The following is a 25,202-nucleotide window of genomic DNA, read 5'->3' as shown; positions in this document are numbered from 1 at the left end:
CCTCCACGAACTTCTCCAACGTGGGTTGTTCCTACGGACTGCAGTTCTTCACAAACCATTCCAGCGTGGGTCCCCCATGGGGTTGCAAGTCCTGCCAGAAAACGTGGTCCATGGGCTCTTCTCTCCACGGATCCTGCCAGGAGCCTGCACCAGGGTGGGCTTCCCATGAGGTCACAGCCTCCTTCGGGCACCCACCTGCTCTGGCATGGGGTACTCCCCGGGCTGCAGGCGGAGAGCCTGCCTCGCCATGGTCTTCATCACAATGGGCTGCAGGGGAATGGTCCAGGCCTGGACCACCTCCTCCCCCTCCTTCTGCACTGACCTGGGTGTCTGCAGGGTTGTTTCTCTTACACGTTCTCACTCCTCTCTCTGGCTGCCGTTTCTGTCTGTCCCAGCAACGTTTTTTTTCCCTTCTTAAATATGTTATCACAGAGGCGCTACCGCTCTTGTTGATTGGCTCGGCCTTGGCCAGTGGCGGGTCCATCTTAGAGCCTGCTGGTATTGGCTGTGTCGGAGACAGGGGAAGATTCCAGCAGCTTCTCAGAGAAGCCACCCCTGTAAACCCCCCCTCAACCTTGCCACACAAAGCCAATGCGGCCAAATTGTTGATTTCTGCTATGCTCTTCTCTCCCCTGCCGTGGAGTTTCCAGCTGTGCTTCTATACTGCTGTTACCCACTTGGGCTGTTGCCATCTGTTGGCAACTAAAGGGCCCTGGGCAACCAGCCATGGCTGACTTGCCTGCGCACAGGGGCTTGTTCAGAGCAGGTACGCGGGCATGGAGGCAGACAGGAGACCGCGGGGAGAAGACGTGAAGAAAGAGGCAGAGCTCAAACCAGGGACTAGGGTTTCCCTGGCCGCTGCCCGCGGCCGAACCGGACGGCTGCGCCCCGCTCCGCGCCTGCCATGCGTGGATGCAAGCATCCCCGTAGAAGAAAAAGAGTAGCCCTGCCGCTCTCCCCACTGAGGGGGGCCGGCTGCCGCCCCCCGCCAAGAGCGCCGACCGGTCGCAGCCCCGCCGTCTCCCTCGTCCGCCACGGATCACGGAGCTGGTGTCACTGAGCGGCCCCAGCGCCTCGGGCCCTGCCGCCGACCGGGGCCGACGCGACCCGCCCGCGGCAACCTCACCGCTTCCGTCGCGCCCCGGATGCGGAAGTGGGGAGGGGTGGGGCCGTGCGGTGGCTGAGGGCGGAATCATGGCGGACCTGGTGGCTGCGGAGGAGCTGGCGAAGCTCGAGTATTTGTCGCTGGTCTCTAAGGTCTGCACTGAGCTGGACAACCACCTGGGCATCAACGACAAGGACCTGGGTGAGCGGGGCGGGCCCGCCCGAGGGCTGCGCTGCCTTTGGGGATCTCCGCGGCGAGCGCGGCCCGCGGCACGGCAGCCCGCCTGCGGCGTTACGGGCCCGACGGCAGCGACGCGAAGGGCTGTTGTAGCCCTCTCTGCCGGCCGGGGCGCGTTTGACGAAGGGGCTTTTCGAATTCAGAAGACCCCCGCGGTTTTTCTTCCAAAAAACCTTGTCGTGAGCGTGAGAAAATACTTCTATCGGGGCTTCTGCAAAAGGACTCGGAAAGGAAGCTGCTGCTATTGCGAGCAGCGTTACAGCCTTTCTGTAGCTAGATGGACTGAGTAGGTTGCCGGGAGAACAGCATTTGCCCAAATACAAAGTACTTATACTGCCTTTTAATTGTTTGTTCTAACTTACTTTCTGCTCTTTCTTTGCAGCCGAGTTTGTGATAAGTCTTGCTGAGAAAAATACTACGTTTGACACGTTTAAGGCAGTTCTTTTAAAGAATGGCGCCGAGTTCACTGTGAGTGAGATCTGAAGGTTATTTATGTGCTCTTCTTGTCCTGGTAGATTTTTGTAGAGCTTCTTGTTTTGAAGAGAGAGGTGTGAGGAGTGATTATTGGTTTTCTTCAATTGGAAAACGATGCGCTAATTAGCTTTTGAGTATTCCTGACTCATCAAGCCAAGCCTCCCCCTCCCTCCTTTTTTAAAAACTTTTGTAGTCTTTGTGAAGCGTTCTTCTGAGGACTTGAACAGCATGCTTGTTGTCTCGTTGAGCATGTAAAATATGGAAGAAACAACTTTTCCTGAAGGCAAACGCTGTCGTAAGTCTGTATATGATACTTAGATGCTGGGCTTGTGAGTTCCTCAGAAATAACTGTAGTTTGATTAAATAGGTGATTAAAAATAACAAGTAGAAATGGAATTCTTGTGGTCATTTTCAGATTCAACTTATTATGTGTTTTTAGGATGTACATGAAGTCCAGTGATACTTTCTAAAAACGAACTTGCATCTTCAGAATTGGGCTTCTTTTGACCTGCTAATCAACCCTCACGTGTGCCTTCTAATAATGAAAAACAGTGTTGTAGTAATTTCTTAGACTGAAGTATTTTATTAAATTTTTCAGGATTCGCTTATTAGTAATTTACTACGTCTCATACAGACAATGCGGCCTCCACCAAAACCATCTACGAGCAAAGGTACGCCTGATCTTGTCCCTCTTACTGGTTCAGTATAAAAAGAAAAGCAAAACTCTTAGTCTTTTGTAGTTTTTGAATGTGTTTGGTGAGATTGATGTAGTTACTGTTCTAGTCTTGTAAGGCAAGACTTCATATCTTATTGTTGCACTGGGAGCCTCTCTGTTGTTAGTGGTAGATTAGCAAAGCTGTTTAGGCACTAAAAATGTACCGAGTACACTATTTACAGTATTATGTATTTCACAGATTCACCAATACTAGGAAGGTAACGTTGTAATCTTTGAATTGAATCTTTGTAAAATCTCTATCAACCTTTGCACTCAGATGAAAGTTAAACTTTATATTCAATTACAGAAAAATCAAGAGTGAATCATTCTAGCTCTTCTAAGTTTTGGAGTTTTTTGTCTGTTTTTTGTTTTAAATCTCAAAATCAGAGACAGTTGTCAAACCCAAATCGGAGAAGGAAAAGTTGAAAGAATTGTTTCCAGCCCTTTGCAGGCCAGACAATCCCAACATCAGGGTAAGGTCATATTTTCAGATTTCTTTTGTGAGTAGATGAAAACATCTTTTTTTTGTTTGTTTTTTTGTTTGTTTGTTTAGTTTCAAGTTTTTTTCGTGTTAATTTGAGTGTCTTCTGCTAATGTGTAGATAAAAGTGGACTATGAGAAATGAAATGCAAAAAAGGCAGAAGGCTGGTGTTATTGCATGTAGTTATCAAGAATAGCTGTTACAGCAATTGCCATGCTGATGCTGTTTTGCAGAATACCTGGAAGATGAGGGTCTTGTGACGTGAAATTTGTAGCCTGGCCTTTCTCACGTAATGTTTAAAGTAGTAGGGTTACAAACTAGATACAAATTTTGGGCATTCAGATGCTATGAGAGACTTGCATTTTATATTTCTGTAATAATTTGAGGTGTTGAGATGAAGCTGTCTTGTATAAAAGCAGAATTGTCTCAATGTTTTGGCAAAATAGGGGGATAGCTTTTTACTTTTTTTTTCCTGTATCACGTATTCTGTCTGATTTTTTTTTTTTTTTTTTTAATCTTACATTCCTTCTAAATAGAGATGCATATGATTATCCTTTCTGTAGATTAAATCTCTGTGGCAGACTTCTTATCAGCCTTCTTACAGAATGATTCTCTGTTCTTGCAGAACATGCTGGATGAAGATGATGTGAAGGTGGCAGCTGATGCACTTAAAGAACTTGAAGCTCTGATGCCTAGTGCAGACAGGCAAGGCAAGCAAAGGAGCAGTGACCACCGGTAGGTTTCTAGTATGTCTTTGGGGGATGGGTACTGGCAGTTGGTATTGCCTGCTTACTCTGTTCATATGTGCAATCTCACTGCAAATATGTAATGTTTGTTTGTTAGGGTGAAGAAAAAGAGGAAGAGTCGAAGTCGTAGCAGGGACAGGAAACGAAGGCACAGATCTCGCTCTAGGTCTCGTTCTAGGACTCGGGATAAGAACAGGGGAAAATCCAGATACCGATCAAGGAGCAGGAGTCAGAGTCCCAGTAGGGACCGTAAGGATCGAGAGAAGTACATCGAGAAGAGCAATGAGAGATGGAGAGACAAGCACATAGACCGTCCGCCACCTGAGGAGCCTTCCATTGGAGACATTTACAACGGCAAAGTCACCAGTATAATGCAATTTGGATGCTTTGTGCAGCTGGAAGGACTAAGGTACCTTCTGATGTTCACAATAAATCTGGTACTATTCCATCTGACTTCTCTTCTCTGCTAGTATCTTAAAGAGGTCATGAGGCTACAATAAGGTATCCTGGGTTTTGATGCCAAAATTAAGGTCTGTTTCAGAAAAATGAATTCGACAGTAGAGAATGTTCTCTGTATAAAAAACACTTCATGAATGTACACAAACAATCAGTTGACAAAAAAAATATTTTAATCCAGACTCTGAATGATCTGAAGAACTGTTGGAGTAATAATGTACAACATCTCATGCCCCTCTGTTTGTTTCACATACAGGAAGCGTTGGGAGGGCTTAGTCCACATCTCAGAGCTTCGAAGAGAAGGACGGGTTGCCAATGTTGCCGACGTTGTGAGCAAAGGACAAAGAGTAAAAGTCAAAGTGTTATCCTTTACTGGATCCAAAACCAGCCTGAGCATGAAGGTGTGGAAGACATCCTATAGTGCTTATAAGAGTTTGTGGCGCCAAAATTTTTAAAGATTATGCCTCTCTGCTATTTTTTGCTCTTTCTGATGGAAGCTAATACATAACCCTTCAAGTGGTAGTTACAGAACAGTAACTTAGTTTTTTTATTTGTGACCTATTACTTTTTACTCATTTTCTGTAGGTTCTTGTTTTTGACGTAATGTTCCTAACAATTTTTTGACATGACATGTTAGCTAAGTGACAAGGCAAACCTCAAGCTGTTGCTATGTTTGTCTTCCTTTTTCAGTATAAGAGAAGCATTTCATTTTAAATGAAATCACTGCCATTGCCAAGGCAGAGTAGAGTGTTCCAGGCCTTGGGGTGTACTTACCTCACAATACCGGCTGAAAAAAACACACGCAAAATAGCATTTTCTGCGTATGGGCTGTTGTTGGCACTCGTTTCTCTGAGAAATATACTCTGCTTTTTCTCTTGTGTTAGAGGAAGCACCAGTGTTAATAGATAAGGAGATGTGTAGTACAGGTAGAGCTGATTGATTAGTTAATCTAATGCAGGATGTTGATCAAGACACTGGGGAAGACTTGAACCCAAACCGGAGGAGAAACCTGGTTGGAGAAACCAATGAAGAAACCTCTATGAGAAACCCGGACAGACCCAGTCACCTGTCCCTGGTGAATGCCCCAGAGGTGGAGGATGATAGCCTTGAACGGAAACGCCTCACCCGAATTTCAGACCCAGAGAAATGGGAAATAAAACAGGTGTGTTTTGTATTTAGGTAAATAGGGTGTCAGTCAGTAAAATTGCTAGGGAATTTCGTGAACTAGAATACAGCTCCTTGATTGTTTGTTTGTTTAACTTGTTCCTTACCTCTGAATTACTGCCTTCTTGTGATTTGGGACTTCTAGCTTAGTTCTAGCTATGAAGGTAGCCCTGCTTTGGGCAGGAGGTTGGACTAGGTAACCTCCAGAGGTCACTGACCTGGGGGATCATGATCTTTATCCAGTGACACTTAGGTGGTATTTGTTTATTAGTGCACTCCTGCCATGTATAAGCCAGCTGTCTGACACTGATGGTATTCAGAACAACAAAAGGACTATTTGCTCAGAGACTGGATGACTTGGGGAGAGGTGTGCCAGAATATAGGACCATTCCTTTGTTCTGAAATCACAACATTCCTTTGTTCCTGTTTTACAAGCCTGGCAATAGCATTAGAACCGAGACCTCGTAGGCACGAGTTGTTCTGTTCATGGGGACAAACTCGTGTTGTATTCACTCTCATCCCAGATGATTGCAGCTAATGTGCTTTCCAAGGAAGAGTTTCCTGACTTTGATGAGGAGACTGGGATTCTTCCTAAAGTTGATGATGAAGAAGGTAATATTTCCAAGTAGTCTTATTGTTGTTGTAAATTCCTTGTGTTTCTGGACATGTTGTGATTCAAAAAGAGATGATGATATAAGTAGGTGTGAAGCAGCTCACAACTTGCTGTCATCTTAAACATTTGGAACTAGTGTTGCTCTAGCCTTGTGATTAGTGACATTTGGATGAACCCTGTCTGTGCATTCTTTTTACTTATTGTGTTTTCACTTTTGAAACTATCATAAGTACATCACAATCAAGAGTGCACAGGAAGCACCGTTTGAAAAGGCACTTTTATGTACCTGAAAAAAAGATGTTTAATTTTTCTATAAAAGTTGTCACTTGTGGATTTAGATGAGGACCTTGAGATTGAGCTAGTTGAAGAAGAGCCACCGTTTCTTCGAGGTCATACTAAACAGAGCATGGATATGAGTCCTATTAAAATAGTAAAGGTAAGAGATTTCCAGAACTAAAACCAATATACTTGATTTAATTAAATAAGTATTTGGGAATTTAATAACCAGTTTTCCACCTGGACATTACTGAGAGCCCTGAAAAACATTACCACTGAACTGAAGTTCCTTTCTTTACTTACAAAGCAGGATTCTTACTTAACTGGTGACAGTGAAGTGGAATCATAGAACTGAAATGCGCGTTAGCCTGCAGCAAAAACTATTTCACATAAGCGTGTTAGAACATATTTCCTCTGTTCTGCTTTTTCTTACCTTTTGAAAGTAGAAGATGGTGCAGAAATGCTTGTTTTTCATTAGTTGTGCCCATAATCCTTCTGTCTGGACAGTGTAGGGATGCTCCATATTAGTTATGACCATGGAAGTTCATGAGGCTGGGCTAATGGAAATATCCTGGAAGTCAAATAGATAAAAAGTTAACATCTTTTAAAGTGTCTTCAGAAGACACTTCTAAAGGCCAGTGATGACAGAGATAATTGAAGTTGAAGGCTTGGGAATGCTTGAAATCTTTAACTTTTTTCTTGCTTTCCAGAATCCAGATGGTTCCTTGTCCCAGGCTGCAATGATGCAGAGTGCTTTAGCTAAAGAAAGACGAGAACTTAAACAAGCCCAGAGAGAAGCAGAGATGGATTCTATCCCTATGGGACTCAACACACACTGGGTGGATCCTCTCCCTGATGGTGTGTCTGAACACATCTAAGTGTGAACTGTGCCTTTTTTGTTATAGTTGAGCAACCCGGGAGAAATGTCTTGATACTGTGTTTGTCTGCCTCATTTTAAAAGCGAGGCAAAGAAGAAATGCTTTTCTACTAAAGTGGAAGTAGGAATGTCAAGGGAAATGTACAGGTATATCCTGTGATCTGTCAAGGATGCATTAAAAGGTGCAATGGATGGTGAAGCAATTTTTTTACATTGAACTTAATGTAATAGTGGGGGTATAGATGTAGGAACTTAAAAAAATACTTAAAACCACAAGCATAGAAGGTGGAACAATAGGAGCAGGATCATCGGGGTCTGTGCTGTGTGAGCCTAGATGTAATGGTAAAATTGTTTTCTTTTCCAGTGGATGGAAGACAAATAGCTGCAAACATGCGAGGTATTGGGATGATGCCCAATGACATTCCAGAGTGGAAGAAACATGCATTTGGTGGCAACAAAGCTTCTTATGGTAAGAAGACCCAGCTTTCCATTATTGAGCAGAGAGAGAGTCTCCCAATCTTCAGACTGAAGGAGCAGCTGATACAGGTAAGACTCTTGAAATGGCATTCTTGTTTGAGCAAGCAATAACTTAAAAGAAATATTCTTGGTTTAGCTTGTTGACAGGTGAATAGCCAGTTGATAATTTTAGGTGCAGAACTGTATATATTTGGAATAATTATTTTAAAGGATTATATATATCTGTATATTTTAATAAAGCTCCAGATATTTGTTGTAATAAGTCAAAATTGAAAGTAGGATCATGTTGCCAAGGGATGAATTAGCTAAATGGTTAAGCAGTTTGCTGACTTGATCAGTAAGAACACTTGTATGATTTTTGGTCTGGGCCAGCTGGAGCAAGAGCAGTAGGTGCTCAGTCTAGTCCTAGATATACTATGTTGATTTTGTTTGGTTGGTTTGTTTGTTTTTTTGTTTTTAAATTTTGACAAGTGTATCTATTATGATCTTTCCTAGGCTGTGCATGACAACCAGATTCTGATTGTTATTGGAGAGACAGGATCTGGGAAAACAACACAGATTACCCAATACCTGGCTGAGGCGGGGTATACGTCAAGAGGAAAGATTGGATGTACTCAGCCTCGCAGAGTGGCTGCAATGTCTGTTGCGAAGAGGGTGTCAGAGGAATTTGGTTGCTGCTTGGGACAAGAGGTGAATTTCCATGCTGAAGAACATGACAAAATAAGCATGAGGAAAAGTAGGAAAAATCAGTACTGGAGCTGCCTGTGTGTCCATGTGTCTGCTTCCTTGTAGGCTGTAAAATGAGCTTGCAGAATAATCAAACTGGGAATTAATGGTGCTTATAACTTAATTCTCTAGCTTCAGTTTCTGTGCAACTCTTCTTTCTAGGTTGGCTACACCATTCGATTTGAAGACTGCACTAGCCCTGAAACTGTTATCAAATACATGACAGATGGTATGTTACTGAGGGAGTGCTTGATAGATCCTGATCTGACCCAGTATGCCATTATCATGCTGGATGAAGCCCATGAGAGGACCATACATACAGATGTGCTCTTTGGACTCCTGAAGAAGGTAATGTAGCATTTGATTTTTATTGCTTCAGTGTCCTCTGTGTGCTACTTATGGGTAGGAGCACACGGGGAGAGGCAGGGTCACAAAAGTCAAGTTCATTCGTGTGCTCCAAGAGTCTCTTCTTAAGCAAAGCAAATGCTCATAAGGGTTTGTAGCCCAACTTTTCCTAAGATAAGCCTCTCTGTGAAGACAAAGCAAGCAAAATTCATCAGAAACAATGAGAATTGGCAGTCCAGGATGCTTATAATGATGGATGAGCAGAGGAGTGTTCTTGCTTTGCTCTTCGTTCTCTGACAAAGGCTTTCTGTGATAGGTGCTGCTAAGAAAGGTTTGAAGTGTGACCTTAGTGGTCAATTTTTTGAAATTCTGGATACTGGAATGAGCTGCCCCTCTACACAGACATTAAAACGCCTGATATTACTGGTCATATTTCTCTGATTTAAGTCAAGTGCCATATGTTAATAGTCCCAAAGGCAATAAATGACTTGAACTTTCTATCCTGCTATAGACAGTGCAGAAACGGCAGGATATGAAGCTGATAGTGACATCAGCAACACTGGATGCTGTGAAATTCTCTCAGTATTTCTACGAAGCTCCAATCTTCACAATTCCTGGCAGAACATACCCAGTAGAAATTCTGTACACAAAAGAGCCGGAGACAGATTATTTGGATGCCAGTCTGATTACAGTAATGCAGATCCACTTAACAGAGCCACCAGGTGAGTAGAGAATGGTCTAGGGTTATTGGTGATTCAGGGACTCTGATACCTATGAGCAAGGTCTTTATATAAGTCATGGATCATGTATTAGTAACATGAGTAGAATGCTCTCAGCACTATCCTCTGTTGTTTGCAAATACAGTAAATGCTGAAAAAGTTGGATGAAAGACTGAAGTATGTTGCTTCTGGCTAAGAGTTGTTGCCCAGGAGCTAGCAAAAGTTGGGGCTCCTCTGCTTTAAATGGAAAAGGTTGAGGCATAGAAATGTGGTAATGCAGGAGCTGTATTGAACAGAATTGATTCTGGGGATGTTTTAATTTACTTCCCATGTAGGTGACATTTTGGTGTTTCTGACTGGTCAGGAAGAGATTGACACTGCCTGTGAAATCCTCTATGAGAGGATGAAATCTCTAGGACCTGATGTTCCAGAGTTAATTATCCTACCAGTATATTCAGCTTTACCCAGTGAAATGCAAACCAGGATCTTTGACCCAGCCCCACCAGGAAGCAGAAAGGTAATTTCAGCTAAGTGTGACTTTGTCTTCTGCTGATACATTTTAATAGTGGGGTGCATTACACTGCTAATCATACTACTTGTTATTTTTTTTTTTTTTTAGCACTTCTGATTCTGTTACAACTTCAGATAAAATGATGTAGTTTTGGAGAAAAGGTGGCTTTTATGTAGCTTAGAGCATGTTTTTGATTGCGTCCATGCCTATACATGTTACCTAAGCCTTTGAAAATGTATATAAAAACATCTCGTATAGCAAACCTCTGTGTGGAATGTTCTTGGTGTGTTTTTTAATGCTGCCTTTCAAGGATATTAACTTTAGTGAAATCTAAATGCGGTTCCTGTTGGATGAATGTAAATCTCCTACCAAACAGCTAGCGAATATCTAGAGATATAATCTCTGGAAGGTTCTTCTCTAAATATGGACTGTGTTTGAGTGATAGGCAAAAATTCTCCCTGAAGTCAGTGCAGTCTGCTTACAAACTTAAAATGATCTTTCACTTGCTTTTAATTACGGATTTTATCATGCTCTTTTCCCGTATTGCCCAAATCTAAAACAGGTTAGATACTTAAAACCTGTCCATCTTTGACTGTAGATAACAATTCTTTCTGTTCTTTTGTGAACACATTTCTCCTTTTGATGTTAAATGATAGTAGTTGCATTTATAACAAACTGCTTGTATAATGTAGAATGGATTGTTCAAGTTCAGCAGCATGGTTGGCTTGGCAGCCAGAGACAGAACTGGTACTGAATCAAACTGTTGTTTGCAGGTTGTCATCGCCACTAACATTGCTGAGACATCTTTGACTATTGATGGAATATATTATGTAGTCGATCCTGGCTTTGTGAAGCAGAAGGTTTATAACTCCAAGACTGGAATTGACCAGCTGGTTGTTACACCAATTTCACAAGTAGGCATTCTGTGGTTTTTGTTAGTTTGGTTGGTTGGGTTTTTTTCTTCCTGGTAAAGTGTATCTTGATGACGTGGTGTCCAAGCACATGGAAGCAAAGTGAGGCAGTGATAAAACCGCGTTTTTGATGACTCCCTGAGAATCCTTGAGGCTGTGCCTAAGGAATATATACTTTCCTGGGTTGTACTGGAAATCTCTTTCTGTTAACACTAGTAAAATTGTGAATAATTAATCAATTTATTTTACTTGTTTTTTTCCTCTGCCGGTTTGCACCTGTTCACTGAGATGCCTTGTTACCTTTAGGCTCAAGCAAAGCAGCGAGCAGGAAGGGCTGGGAGAACAGGACCAGGAAAATGCTATAGGTTGTATACAGAGCGTGCTTATCGAGATGAAATGCTAACCACCAATGTGCCTGAAATCCAGAGAACAAATTTGGCCAGTACAGTACTTTCCCTGAAGGTGGGTATTTCGCCAACTTGTAGCAAGCCAACGTGATCATAAGTATTTCAATAAATGAATCTCTGCCTTTGAGCCTCATGAAGTACTTCTGCAATTTCAGATCCTTCTAGTGAACAGAGGTATTTTGGAATGGAGACTGCATCAAATGCAATTCTCAGGCACTGAGCTTGCTCCTGTATTTTTCTGTTGAGGGTTATAATGTTGAATATCCACCTAAATTACAAGTCTCAGCTGCACAGAACAGTTAGTTGCAGGTTTGAGAAACAGGAGTCTTACGGGCAGTACACCTTTCCTATGTAAAGTACATCTCTGTTGTTAACACATAAGGCACACCATTTTAGAGTGATTTCTGACCTCCAAACATATGCATCTTCTAAGTGTGTACCGTTCCTCTGGGAGTCCGCAAACTGGGTCTAACTCAGTACGTAGCAGCTGGGGAAGCTGCTGCTTTTCCTCCTTTCTGGTAACAAGGGGAAGGTTACAGACATGTTTAGTGTCCATTGGAGCTGTCAAGCCACACTGGTTTACAAGGCAGGAAGTCCTCAAAACCAGCATTGAGCCTATGTGTCTCCTTGATTGAATCATCTTGCGTGAGAGATATATGGAACAGTACCAAAGAAAACAGACTGTAAAACTGAATGGTGGGTGAAAGACATGGGTCAATGTGGATTATCTCAAGTGTAGAAATAGAGCCATGTATTTGTGACTGTGGTTACAGTCAGGATAAGGACATGAGGCTAGGGTTGCTTAAAGTTCTGTAGTGCCGCATTGTTTGATGGTTATATATCTCTGGCTGGAATTTGGTGTTTTCCTTTGCAGTGTTTTAACTTCGTTTTTTTCCACTCCCTCTGTTCAGGCTATGGGCATCAATGATTTGCTCTCCTTTGACTTTATGGATGCTCCTCCAATGGAAACTCTCATAACTGCCATGGAGCAGCTGTACACCCTGGGAGCTCTGGATGATGAGGGACTGCTCACTCGACTTGGGCGCAGGGTAGGCAAAATAGAATACTTCTTAGCAGTGGCTCGGTTGCAAATACTTAGGGGGTAACATGAGAGTAGTTGTACGAGGACTTGCCTAACACTGTTGGTTTCCTCTTCCTATTATTCTCTTGTGTTTTATTGGTAGCTTTTTCACTTACCATAGTTACATACCTTCTGCTTTTTTAAGAAGCAGCTATTTTTCTCCTTATTCGTAAGGTTACTTTTGTTAATGTCTAAAAATTTCCTGTAAGTATTGGGATATTCTTGTGATAGTGAATATAGACAAATAATTTGCTTCATGTTGAGCAAAGTTATTCTGGGTAAAGCACACTGATTTGGAAAGGAAGCACAGAAGAAAGGACATTGCTCTCTTTTGCATGGGGAGAACTCAAGATTTTTCCAAGATGTTGCAGGTACCCTGAAACAGGTTTCTTGCAGATGGCAGAATTCCCCTTGGAGCCTATGTTGTGTAAGATGTTGATCATGTCTGTACATCTGGGATGCAGTGAGGAAATGTTGACAATAGTCTCCATGCTTTCTGTACAGAATGTGTTCTACAGGCCAAAGGTAAGGAATGCAGCCAAGAGCAACAGTGTTACGGTTAGGATGGTTTTGTGTGCCTGCCTCAGGTGTTAGAGAGTCAGCATATTTGCCAAAATAAACCTGTAGCTTGGTTAAGGCTGTTCGCTCATACATTACATTTCTGACGTACCTTTTTTTGGTTAAACACCCTGTAGCTGTGGATGTTGGTAGTTTCTTTGCAGATGGGAAGATGGAAGTTAGAGGTCTCACATTCCCTTTTGCATTTCCCGGTAAACACATACAACCCTAAACCAAGTCAGTCCCAGCTCTGGAGTTCAGAATGCCTTTGTCATTTTCAGATACACAGAATGTATTTCTTCCTGGCAATCCTATCATGTGCTGATTTTTTTTAAGTCAGCAAGCAGCAGACTATGCTGTGGTAGGATTCCTCAACAGCAGATGACTCTTCTTGAATCCATTGTTTCTTCATTATGATGGCCTGCTGCAGTTTAGTCTGTTAACTTCAGTTTTGACCTATGTAGCCACAGTGTTTGATTCATGTTTTATCTGCAGGTTGGAGAAGTGGGTAGGTCAGCAGGGTCAAAGCTACTGCTTCAGCAACTTTGTTGATGAGTGATTGAGGTTGCTTCTAGAGCAATAAAAAGCTTGCTAGTTCAGTGCATGCATATACTGCCTACAGTATAAATAAGCCATTTACTTTGAAGTGTCTTTTCAAAAATAGGACTGAAATTGAATAAAAGTATCAGTTTGGAAAAAAAAAAATTCTTCAGTCAGGTCCTTGTCACCCATGGGAGAGTCTTTAGGAGAATCTACATGAGATCTCTCTTTGGTGAAAACAGTTCTAGGCTTTCCTTTCATACAGGCATAGTTTTGGCTTAGTGAGAGCGGTCCCAGTGACTTTTGGATTTTCATCACTTGGTCCTTAGTCACTCACCACTGAAAATTATGTGTTGTCTTCTCAGTCTTACCTTGGTAGACTTAAAAAGTCATGGTATGAATGACAAGCAGCCCATGTCCTTCACGTTGCACAAGGATTGTCTCTGCAATGTAGATACCTGATTGATACATATTTTATGTGTTAGGATAAACAAGCACTTGCTGACCAAAAGAAAGCCAAATTCCATCAGACAGAAGGTGACCACCTCACTCTGCTGGCTGTGTACAATTCCTGGAAGAATAATAAGTTTTCAAATCCCTGGTGCTATGAAAATTTTATCCAGGCCCGGTCCTTACGCAGGGCACAGGACATCCGCAAGCAGATGTTGGGCATTATGGACAGGTGAGCATGACGAGAAGGACAAGTAGTGACTTTGTTTTCTTAGTGTTCTTGCACTATAGTAGCTAAACAAAATTTGCTAATCTGATGTTGGTAGCTGCACCCAAATCTGGAGAACTCTTCCCCCCCCCCCCAACTCTTGTCTGTCAGGCACAAGCTGGATGTGGTATCCTGTGGGAAGGCAACAGTTCGAGTCCAGAAGGCCATCTGTAGTGGCTTCTTCCGAAATGCAGCAAAGAAGGATCCCCAGGAAGGTTATCGGACACTCATTGATCAACAAGTAGTCTATATCCACCCATCGAGTGCTCTTTTCAACAGGCAGCCAGAATGGTAAGGAAGGCAGTGTCCTGTAATTTTCTATTTCAGTTCAGACTGTATAACTGAAAAGGTTGTGGTGTGCATGATTTGTGGAGTACAGATCAAAGTATAGGCTGCTGATTTCTCACCAATGAGCAGAGTGAGAAAAGTTTCAAGTCTGCTTTTGGCTTTTCCTGCTGCTAGAATTAGTGCCTGTGCAGAGATGAGACTTACTTTTTGAGCCAAGGGCAGGCCTGAAGCCTGCAGTTCTGTGTTTCTGTATTGTGGAAGTGAGTTTAAAACACTGAGCATTGAGGGAGAGGGTCGGAGTGAGGAGAGAGAGAATTGTTTTAAATGGAATGAAGTAGTTCTATGCTGAAGAGTAGTTGTGACGTAGGAGAGGAAAAAGAAGGTAGCTCTTCTGGATGGTTCTTTTGGAGCCTGTGTTGGAGCTTATAAGGACCCTTATGCTGAGCGAGGGTAAAACAGAGGTAAAGGGGCAAGCTTAGATACTCCAGCCCCTTGCCTTCTCTCTTGTTTGGAAAAACTGATTTCCAGAGTTGCTGTCCCTTTTTACAGGGTGGTATATCACGAACTGGTGCTAACCACCAAGGAATATATGCGTGAAGTGACGACTATTGATCCTCGCTGGCTGGTGGAGTTTGCACCAGCTTTCTTCAAGGTTTCTGATCCAACCAAGCTCAGCAAACAGAAAAAGCAGCAGCGACTGGAACCCCTGTACAATCGCTATGAGGAGCCCAATGCTTGGAGGATATCACGTGCATTCAGACGGCGATGAGCCTTGTTTCCTCCTGGACTCTTACTGGTTTTATATTTGTGGGACTGTGATTTATGCGCTGTTTCAACTGTCCTGAAAAAAAGGACATTCAATTAAAGCTTGCCTACAAAATGAGCAGAAAGTAAGTATTTTCAGAGCAAAAGCACAAGAGGGCGATGTGTGCTCATGTCAGCTGCCACTCAGACTCCACAGCTGCATGACAAATGTCCTGGGTCTCCTCAGCGTGTTACATCATTTTAGAAACGGTTCTTGAAGCACTTCTTTAGTCATTCCGCTCTTAAGAGACAAAACCTAAAACTCAGAAATCTGGGCACTGAGCTGAACAACAACAAAAAGGTAATGATTAAAAAATAGTTCTTCACCAACCTAACTGTGTTCTGAATGACCAGAAAATAGAGGCTGGAATAGTTTGTTTCTTTACCCTGCTAAAAGGGATTTATTTCTAGTTATGCTCTTGGACAGTGGCTGTTTTTTGGAAGCTGCTTGTTCTCCATTTTTTCCTATTTTATGCATTTTCCTGTTCAGTGTAACTATTTGTCTTTTATGCAAGCCGCCTGTGGTGAGATATTTAGTATCTGTGGCTTTGGGATAAGGCAGGAAAGATCCCTTGAAACCCAACTAGAATGTCAGTTATACTTGGACAATGGCACAGGTCAGGCTGCAAGTCTTATCCTTCATCACCGTCTCCTGTGTGCTGAAGGCTAGTATATCAAACAGTAATTAACCACATCCACTCTGTAGCACGGCTCTGTCTGTGAACATAAGTGGTTACAGATGTTTAGACTTTCTATACAATGTGTCATGTGTTTTATTTCCACTTACAATGTTTGGTGACATCACAACTGTTGGGTTTTTTTAATAGAATATGCTTTTACAGCTAAAATGTCTGTAAAACATTGTGTAACAGTTCCTCGTTTAAAAAGAAATTGGCTATCCAGTGTGTGCTATGTCATGCTGAAGCTATCTGTAAATTATTTTTTCTGTTGGAAACAGATGAAACTTATTTGACTCCATAGCTGCAGATACCCACTTTTTTATTTATTTTTTTTTTCCCCAAAGCTGGGACATCTGCTAACATTATTGTTGAAGTGAGTAGAATGAAGTTGGCTGGTTGGTTTACATTCAGTGAATTTGAAGAAAGTTCCACACTGAAAAGTAGCTATATTGGAAATCTGTATCTCTGTACAAAGGTGGGCAGGGATGTTGTATATACTGTTTTATTATGTTGTATAAATGCCCTGAGCTTTCCCATAGCGTTACATCTTCATAAAGTTAAATAGAATTAGAAAGTTCGTAAGTTTGGAGGCTCTTTTCATTATGGCATTAGGCAGAGAAGGTTGTCCTACTGAATGCTCTTCCAAGCATATTTTCTTTCCACAAACTCTGCAGCTGCATCTGTTACTGTTTTTCTATGAAAAATTTGCACTTGACTTTCAAAAGTCACGTGAAAAATGTAAAAGAGAAAATGTACACAGTGGAAGTCCCAGTTGTACAGCATACTTCGAGGTATTTCTGTTCCAAATTAATTTTGTATTTGCTTCTCCAGTGTAGCCTCTTTCTGACTTATGGTAGGGGAAAATGCATCAACAGAGAGGATTTGTTTTGTTTTGTTTTTTAAGTGAACAACTGTCATCTGTTTTGTGTGTGTTATTTCTTTCCTTGGTGTAATTTTTTCAGTAATATCCTTTAGTTCATTTACAGAAACTTTTCCACATTGACCTCAGCTGCTTTCTTTGGCAATACCCCACATCCAAAACTAGCCTGTGAAACTGGAATGCTGGCTTACAAACTTGAACCGCTTACGTGTTTTTTTTAAAGCAAGTTTTATCAACCTGTTACCGCCCTGAGGTTTCTGAGCATAACATCCTAATGTCTTCTACTGCTTATGTGATTTTTAGTTGGTTTATCTTGTGTAAAAAAAACCCTGAAAATAAGCTGCCTGGTCCTAGGATAAAACCACAGACTTAATGCTTTATTCTGGCAGTACTTACATAACTGAGTAGGTATTTTAGCCCCTTGCTGGGGAAAGTGTTCTTTGAGCTCTCCTGTGTGAGGTGCTTGTGCAAGCACTTGTCAACCTGCCTCTGTCTAATGAACTGCATTATTTTAAATGGTATAAATCCTAGATCTTCTGGTTCGTTTTGACTGTACTCAGTTAATGCACTAGGACTGGTAACACAGATTTCTTACCTAAAGGCAAAAATTATGCCAGCAGAGGCAATGTGTCTAGTCTAGAATGTTTTTGGAGGTGTTTAGCATAACTGCTAAAAATTCCCTGAGTCATATAAGTATGTATGTGTGTGTGCAATCTTTGCATGTGTCCCTTTGTCAGCAATAAATAGCCTCCTTGCCTTTAGCAGGTCTTGTGCTGCACACTGTGCTAGTGTGGAGTGGAAGTTTCTATAAACATGCCAGGAGGAGACAGATGTGCTTGCCCTATCTCCAGTGTCATTACTGCCAGCAACAGGAGCAAATACAGCCACTGAAAGGCCCTCTCTCAGACTTAGGTGGTTCCTTGCTTCCAGTAATATTTGGATAAGGTGTTGAAAAGAGGCTTCAGCTGTAATTAAGGGGGAAAGCTTAGGCTGCCAAAGCACTGGGGTTATTCTTATACCTGCTGGCAGAGAACAAACTAACAGTAGTTAGCTACAAGTGAACAGAGGGGAAAAACGGATACAGACAGTGTGAGAATAACTAAGCAAGCAAGAGTAAATTGAAGGATCATAATGAGTGCCATTCCCACAAGATATTGGCAGAATGGCACCAGTCTTTGGGCAGGTGGAAGGGGTATAGATGAAGGCTCAAGCTATGGTTGCTTTCCCCCCCGCCCCTCTCCTGGAAGACCAAGGAGCTATGTGAAATGCTGAATGGTTCCTCTGATGAATTCCAAGCCATCTGTGAACCTCTCTACTCCTCAACAGCATTGTGGCTTGTGGAACATTTAATGCAAGTAGCATGGACTAAGCATTGCTGGTTCCTGTCCCCCCTCTGGTTCCCTAGAGTTTGATGTGGTGTCCCTCGCCTAGCTGGGGACCTCATTCTGCTTGTTGAGATACGAATCTTTTTGTCTGGATGGAGCAAACAATCCTTTGTCTCAAACTCCAGCAGTATGTGCCATATAGGCCAATTTCCACATGTTAGCTGATTGTCACAAGCAAAGGATTCACAGCAAAAGAATAACTCACACATTCACGTGTACACGCACACACACATGCAAAACCAACCTTTTGCCCTTAATGCAAGAAAGATAAATATGATTTTTACAGCCAGCCCCACACATGCTCCATCTGTTATAGTAACTACCTTAACCTTATTAATGGGCTTGTTACCAGAGCCAGTGTGACAGCAATGTGCTACTTACACAATGGGGGTTTTGTTTTTTAGTAATTCAGTTTTCATGAGATTTCTGTGACAATTGCAGAAGGCTGTGATACTGACCCATTAGCAGTTTCATGGAATTTTTCATTTATGAAATGTATTGTTCTTTCAAGCCAGCTGGGAATACAGTGAGTGAGTATCTGATTTTAGCAAATGTGTTTTGTATGTGTATGTTCTGTAACCTACATAAATCCTCTGGCTGGTCTGTCCATACACTGGAGGTGGAGAAGTGGGGCTGCACTGATCTGGATACGCTGGTTTATTTGGCTGAAAAATGATCTTGTAGTTCTTGTAGCTGGTAGGCCTGTGGGTCGGTCCAAACACAGCTCTGCTTTGCAAGCTACACTGAAAGCAGTGGGTTTTTTGTTGAGTGTAGAAAAGTCTATTTGAGTTCAATATTAGCTCACTTCTACTAGAAGAAAGGCAAGGAGGTAGAAGTGAACTGGATCATACTTAGTGGCAGATCCTGGCTATTTTGGAATGTGAATGTTAGTTTCTACCATTTAGGTCTGCCACAGAGAGCATCTGAAAAGCCTGTTGATGGAAGTCCAGTGTTAGATTTTGTTTCCTAAACTTGAAGAAAATCTATCGGAGGTGTGGGGGGAAGCCTTATACATTTTTATGCCTCTCTTGCCTTTTGTTAATTCTTCACTGTGTCCACTTAGGACTTAAAGATGCATGTTGTAGAAGCTTCTGCTCTGCCCTATCCCCCTACACATAAGCCTGGCTCCCTGAAAAGTTGAGGTGGACTCATAGCCCTGAGGTGGATCTGTTTTTTACTTCAGTAATTTGAATGTTGTGTTTCTCTCCCCCACCCTCTGGTCTGCACTCATGTTCGAACTCTTCTCTACAGACATGAAGCTTTCAGCCTTGCTTTGAAGGCAGGATCAGCAGAAATTCCCTGTCCACTTTTGCATCCAGGATTTAAGGTGTTCAGGAAAACACCCACTGTCACCAACCACAGGACTGCAGGTAGCTTGCCCTCCAAGAAAGCTGTGTGCTAAGGCCACATGCTGTGTTGCAAGCAAGCTCTTGTATAGCAGAGTTCAGGAGCAGTCATTTGCACAGTTGAATTGAACAGAGCCAGTGAAGGGATGAGGACCTGCTGGGTGACACAGGTGTTGATCAGTGCCCTGGGGGCACACAGGTGGCTGCTGCCAGCGTAGAAAGTGGAGTTCCCAGCCCTTGCACTCTGAGAGGGGAATTGGTTGGAGGCTGTTGTCTATGTGTCTTATCTCGGGGGTTGTTGGGTGTCTAGGGTCTTTTCTGTGTTTAATTAGCCTTAGGATTTGGGGGCAGTCAGGGTAGAATATGCCCTGCCTCAGGGTATCATTGACCAGCATTGGATTAGTGCACAGTGCCAAAGCAGGGTGGCTGGGCTGTCTCCTGCTGCAGTGTGCAGAGCCTGTTCTGCTGCAGCATCAAGCCTCCAGTCTGGGTGCTTCCCCAGGCCCCACCAATTCCTGAGCCCTTGCTACTTGCAAACACAAGCATATGGTCTATGAAAGGACACACAGAGTGTAAGGCCCTCGGGACTATATTTGTTGTGTGTTAAGAAGTGGGGGTGACATTCAGCTAAAAGTGCCGGTGTTGAGCTGGAGCAGCCAAAGGCACCTCACTACCACTGTTCTCCCTGTCACAGGGCTGGGCCGAGGTGGTGGATGGTGTCAGGGCAAGCTGGGGTGAAGCAGTCTCCAGCTGGCATGGACCCTGACTTGGTAAGGGAGAGTGGACTGACCTCTTGCTCTAGGAACAGACCCTGAGGAAACCGCTCCAGAACCGGCACCTGGGAGACCTCCCAGGGACTTGATATAGAGAATGAACTGCTAATTGCTTAATGATTGTCTCTCTGTAACTTTAATACCAAAGACTGGTGTTTGTCAAGGATTAAGCCTGTCAGAGACTGGTACTTGGGAGTGATGGAACAAGAAGGAACCATGAGCAATCACAAAACTTAATTAAATGTTTGATGAATTTACGATCTTGTTGAGAAGGCACAAGTAGAGGCCTTGCTTGAATAGATAGGGCCAGAAAAGATAAGAACTCCTGCCTTTGTTCTCATCCTTGTAGATAATTTAGCTTAAACTAACCATATGGTTGTACACCACTAATGAAAACTTAGATAATAAGAGCACTAACAAGCACTGATGTATCAAAACATGTAAAAGACCATACTGTGCAGAATCACCTGAGGAGGGTCAAATAGCGGACAAGTGAGGAAGACTATGAAAGACCACCAGAGGACTCCTGAAGACCACCAGAGACCTTCAATGCGCCTGCGTAAAGGACATTTGCATATGCTAATAGTTTCCTGGAAAACTAATGAATATGTATAACATTTCTCAGAAATCTAGTGAATATGTATGTAGAACATGTACTTAACCTGCACAATTAGACCCGACCGTGTGCACGATAGGTGGAGCGATCCCCCGTGCATCCAGCGCTGCCAATAAAGAATACCTACTTAATAGTTAAACTATTGAGTTAATTTCTTTGAATCAGACTCTACAGGCTGGTGAGGTCTCTTGGTCCCTACAGACATAAATGGTCAGAATAGGCACTCCTCAGCTTCTGCTGAGATGTTAGTGCAGTTTGCGGTGTTGATTTCTTGCTATGTTTCTCTTAACAAAAGTAGGCAGATTCCATAATTGCTATGTGTTCTTGCAGGGGCTTTTAAAACACCATTATCTGCTGGACTGTTTAAAAGCATTTTTTCCTTCAATAGGGGTTTAGTTCATTTGTATTGGGATTCTTTAATTATGTGGAAATCTTCAAATAGGTGGAAATCAGTTTAGTAGATGCAGCATCAGCCAGTGGGACATGGGTAACCCTGGCTGAGGTGGGATCTGTGTTTCTGTCTCACAGAATCAAAGCAAAAAGGACAGCAATGGTAGTGCCTCCAAAACACACTTGAAACTAATTCAGGGAAATGGAAACAGGTGCCACAAAGCAGCAGCTCAGCAAGAACCTCAGAGGCACTTCAGGTCCCATTAGCTATTTCAGCTAATAAGCTCCCCTGAGATACCTCCCTTTCTACTCCTTTGCTTTCTCACCTGATACCTGCCCATAGCTCCATAATGGCCGAGAGAATGGTTATTAATCTCCTAAGCAGAGGCCCTGACTAAGCAGTGACTCTGTGCGGGGCAAAGGAATATGTTTGTTCAGCTACTCTTTCTTCAGAGACCAGACACAGGAAGGCCTTTAAGGAATTTACAACTACATAAGCTGGTATCTGTTGACACATTCTTCAGAAAGAACAGAAGGTCGGCTGCAGAGGGGGGCTGTGCATGGCTGCCCTCCCTGGCTGCAGGAGGCAGGGAGGGGAATGTGGTCTCCTTGCGAGCCTGAGGGGTGAATCCTGCTCTGGGGCAGTAAATGCTGCCCTCAGGGTTGACTGAATGGTCATCTCCTGCTGAGGCCAAACTGGCTGAGGCCTCCACTGCATTTAGCTTTGCTCTTCTCTGCCTCTGTGTTCAGCATGCTGATGAGCGCTTCCCCCTCCGCCGTCTCATCAACGTGTCAGCTGTCAAGGCATAAAGAGATCAATATTCATTGTGCAAAGTGGTTTCCAGCCTTGTGGTAGACTACAATCTTGCTGTGATTCGAATGCAGAGGAGGGTGGGGAGATGTGTACAGGTGTCATTTAGGGCCAATTCATTTATTGGAATGACTCTTCTGAGCGTATCAACAAAACTAATGCCAGTGTCCTTGGGAGTGTTATACCTCCAGAAAACATTACAAGGAGTGAAATGTCATGACGTTATTGACCTTGGAGTTACCTACCTCCCCTGTGGCTGGCTTAATGGTTTAAACGACACACTGCTCCTGTCGGAGTCACCTCATCCTCAAGCCTGAATGCTGAGCAGAGCAAGCACAAGTTCTTCCTAAGACTGTTTTGGGTTTGTGTGGCAGGGTTTGGGTAGCCATGGAGGGGCTGCAGGGGTGGCTCCTGTGAGAAGCTGCTAGAAGCTTCCCAGGCTCCAGTTTGCACCTGCCTCTGGCCAAGGCTGAGCCCATCAGCAACAGTGGTAGTGCCTCTGGGAGAATGTATTTAAGAGGGGACACCTGTAGCAGGGGAGGGGAGTGGGATGTGAGAGAAACCCTTATGCAGACAGCAAGGCCAGTGAAGAAGGAGGGGATGCCCCTGCAGTCCCTGGTGAAATGGCAGCCTGTCTTCCTACAGCCCATGGAGGTGAGCAGGGGAGCAGATGCCCACCTGCAGCCCATGGAGGAGCCCACACTGGAGCAGGGGAAGAGTGAGGAGTCCTCCCCCTGAGGAGGAAGGAGCGGCAGAGACAAGGTGGGATGAACTGACCCCAACCCCCATTCCCCGTCCCCCTGCGCCGCTGGGGGGGAGAAGGTGGAGAAAATCGGGAGTGGAGTTGAGCTGGGAAGGAGGGAGGGGTGGGGGGAAGGTGTTCTAAGATTTGGTTTTCCTTCTCATTATCCTTGTTTTGATTTGATTGGTAGTAAATGAAACTGATGTTGTTTTTTCCCCAAGTTGAGTCTTTTGCTCGTGACCATAACAGGTGAGTGATCCCTCCCTGTCCTTGTCTTGGCCCATGAGCTTTTCTTTATATTTTCTCCTCCTCATCCCACAGGGATGGGGAGAGGAGTGAGCGAGCAGCCTTGTGCTTTGTTGCCGGCTGAGCTGAAACCATGAGGGACTCTGTCTGATGGAAACCTCCATGGGAGTGTTTTACAGGGTTGTGTGGGAGCTGCGTATCTCCCTCCTGGAAGCTCAACTGTGGCAAAGCCAAAGGTTTGTGGCTCACCAGAGCAGGGAGCTGGTGAGCCCAACATCCTGACCCCACACTGTAACGGACAGGCTTAGTGCTGCAAAGAAGACAAGTCCCTCTTGGGCTCAGGTTAAAAGTACTGACCAGAAAGGGTCATGGTCAGCTCTGGTTTCCTTTGCTCTGCTGAGCCTCATAAATAGGTGTGAGTGAGAATATGCTGCACATGGGAGTGTCTGTCTGGTTCAGAGAGCTCGATGCTCCCACAAGGCTCTGTGTGGTGGGTCAGGAATGGCACCAAAGGGGCAAAAGGGCATCTGCTGCTCTTCTCATCTTTCAAGTGACACTGCTCAGTTCATGTGGCTTTTGGAGCCTTGACCTGGCCAGGCCAGAATTCATTCCTGGCAGATCTCGTCCTGGCACTCTTCTTAGCACTGCTAGGAATGATGCATCGCCCCTTCTGACCTGCCTGCAGGCCCTAGGCACGCTGTCAAGGCTGTGCCTAGCCAGATGACATCAGCCATCTTTGTTGTATACAGCCTGAAAAAGATGAATGCACTTTCTAGTAACTCTCCTGCCTTCCCACTCAGTGCTCATTCCATAAAGTGAGAGTTGCTGCTGTCATTGTTCTTCATTATCACTATTCATACTTATTTCAGGGTATGGAATCTAGTAGTAGAAGTATTTCCTGGGTTAGCCTCAGCACATTGCATCAGATAGTTCAGCTCTGCTTGGAAACCCGTTAATACTAGGGGCAATTCCTTTGCCCTAGACAGTACACTCTAAGGGTACACCTGGGACATGCTGTAATGTTACATGTTAATTATTTACTATGACCAGAAAGGAACTGCGCATCGTGTTCTGGGTAATAGATTTCTGGTGTTTCCTGCTGGGCTTTGTACTGTTGATATAGCAGGAGTAACAGCAAAGCCATTGCAATAATAGCAACCACACAGAAGAAAAAAAAAATTCTAGAAAAAATTACATTAGGAAGAAATGACTGCTGAGAATTTATTTCTGGCTGGTCCCAAAGCACCATCACATCCTGAGGAATAAGCCACCAGAATAAATCTTGAATATAATGAGTAAACAATAGTAAAAAAGCATGAGAACGTTAGGTATATTTACATCCAGATGTCAGATTGTTTGTCACGAGCTGAACTCTAAAGATAAGAGGGTTTTCCGTGAGGAAGAACAATGTCTTTCTGACCTTTCTTACCTGCCTAATGTAGAGCAAAGCTCAGCTGTGAATTTGTATGGTGAAGGGATACTCACTTAAAGGTGTGTTAGACCAGCTGTATATGCTGTCACACAGTAACATGCACTTTGCCCCACTAAAGTGCCAAAAGCATTCAGCTCGGGAAGACAGCTCTGCTGTCTGTATCAAGAGTTGCTTCAACTTTGCTGTATGAACAGGAGTGTGAGTGCCTAGATAGCAAAGCTGAAACATCTTCTGTGTGGTTAGATGGGGCTGGCACTTTCAGGACCAGCCTAAGAAATTTATGACACTTGTCTATTACCTCCAATATCTTCCCCTAATCAGCTGCCTCTCTGTCTTGCTGAACTGGAAACACAGAGTGTATTTATTGACGCCCAGCTCTCTGATCTGGTTATAAATCTTTGCCCTTTGGAGGTCACTGCCTCTCAGTTATGAGAACCTGATCTTCCTGATTCCCAGAACTGCTCTGCAGCTATCGATCTGTTGCAGTGACTTGACAAACCTGAGTAAAACATGGAGGTAAAAAATCATCCAAATGTGAACTAGCTCCTTGAATTTCCTTTCTAGAAGGAAGACTGGCTGGGCAGAGGGTAGCCCAAAGAATAGTGGATAAACGTCAAATCCTTGGGAATCCAGCAGACTGAGATATTGAATAAAAGCAAGCTACTAGTCTCA

General features: G+C 43.5%; 1 protein-coding gene across 5 annotated transcripts in view; it reads left to right on the top strand.

Annotated features, from left to right (window-relative positions):
- The first annotated feature begins 1,134 nt into the window (after positions 1-1,134).
- Positions 1,135-25,202, top strand: part of DHX8 (DEAH-box helicase 8) — an 82,097-nt gene continuing 58,029 nt past the window's right edge. The window contains exons 1-25 of one of the 5 annotated variants that reach the window (XR_011325291.1): positions 1,170-1,306; positions 1,725-1,810; positions 2,415-2,487; positions 2,919-3,004; positions 3,638-3,747; positions 3,856-4,167; positions 4,471-4,615; positions 5,173-5,376; positions 5,903-5,990; positions 6,330-6,427; positions 6,978-7,125; positions 7,509-7,690; positions 8,117-8,311; positions 8,510-8,695; positions 9,204-9,414; positions 9,747-9,928; positions 10,696-10,836; positions 11,140-11,295; positions 12,152-12,289; positions 12,718-12,846; positions 13,905-14,101; positions 14,249-14,428; positions 14,975-15,530; positions 19,426-19,544; positions 20,215-25,069. Coding sequence is in view for 2 of the 5 variants with exons in the window: in XM_069786219.1 (XP_069642320.1) it covers positions 1,195-1,306; positions 1,725-1,810; positions 2,415-2,487; positions 2,919-3,004; positions 3,638-3,747; positions 3,856-4,167; positions 4,471-4,615; positions 5,173-5,376; positions 5,903-5,990; positions 6,330-6,427; positions 6,978-7,125; positions 7,509-7,690; positions 8,117-8,311; positions 8,510-8,695; positions 9,204-9,414; positions 9,747-9,928; positions 10,696-10,836; positions 11,140-11,295; positions 12,152-12,289; positions 12,718-12,846; positions 13,905-14,101; positions 14,249-14,428; positions 14,975-15,194 (3,579 nt within the window). In the remaining 3 variants the exon portion in view is untranslated. Of the gene's footprint in view, positions 1,307-1,724; positions 1,811-2,414; positions 2,488-2,918; positions 3,005-3,637; positions 3,748-3,855; positions 4,168-4,470; positions 4,616-5,172; positions 5,377-5,902; positions 5,991-6,329; positions 6,428-6,977; positions 7,126-7,508; positions 7,691-8,116; positions 8,312-8,509; positions 8,696-9,203; positions 9,415-9,746; positions 9,929-10,695; positions 10,837-11,139; positions 11,296-12,151; positions 12,290-12,717; positions 12,847-13,904; positions 14,102-14,248; positions 14,429-14,974; positions 16,492-19,425; positions 25,070-25,202 lie in introns of those variants that run through there. The other 4 variants (XR_011325290.1, XM_069786219.1, XM_069786220.1 and 1 more) reach the window with 4 other exon arrangements.

The sequence above is a fragment of the Haliaeetus albicilla genome, chromosome 7 (assembly GCF_947461875.1).
Source record: "Haliaeetus albicilla chromosome 7, bHalAlb1.1, whole genome shotgun sequence".
Classification (NCBI taxonomy): Eukaryota; Metazoa; Chordata; class Aves; order Accipitriformes; family Accipitridae; genus Haliaeetus; species Haliaeetus albicilla.
This window is presented reverse-complemented; position numbering and strand designations above follow the sequence as displayed.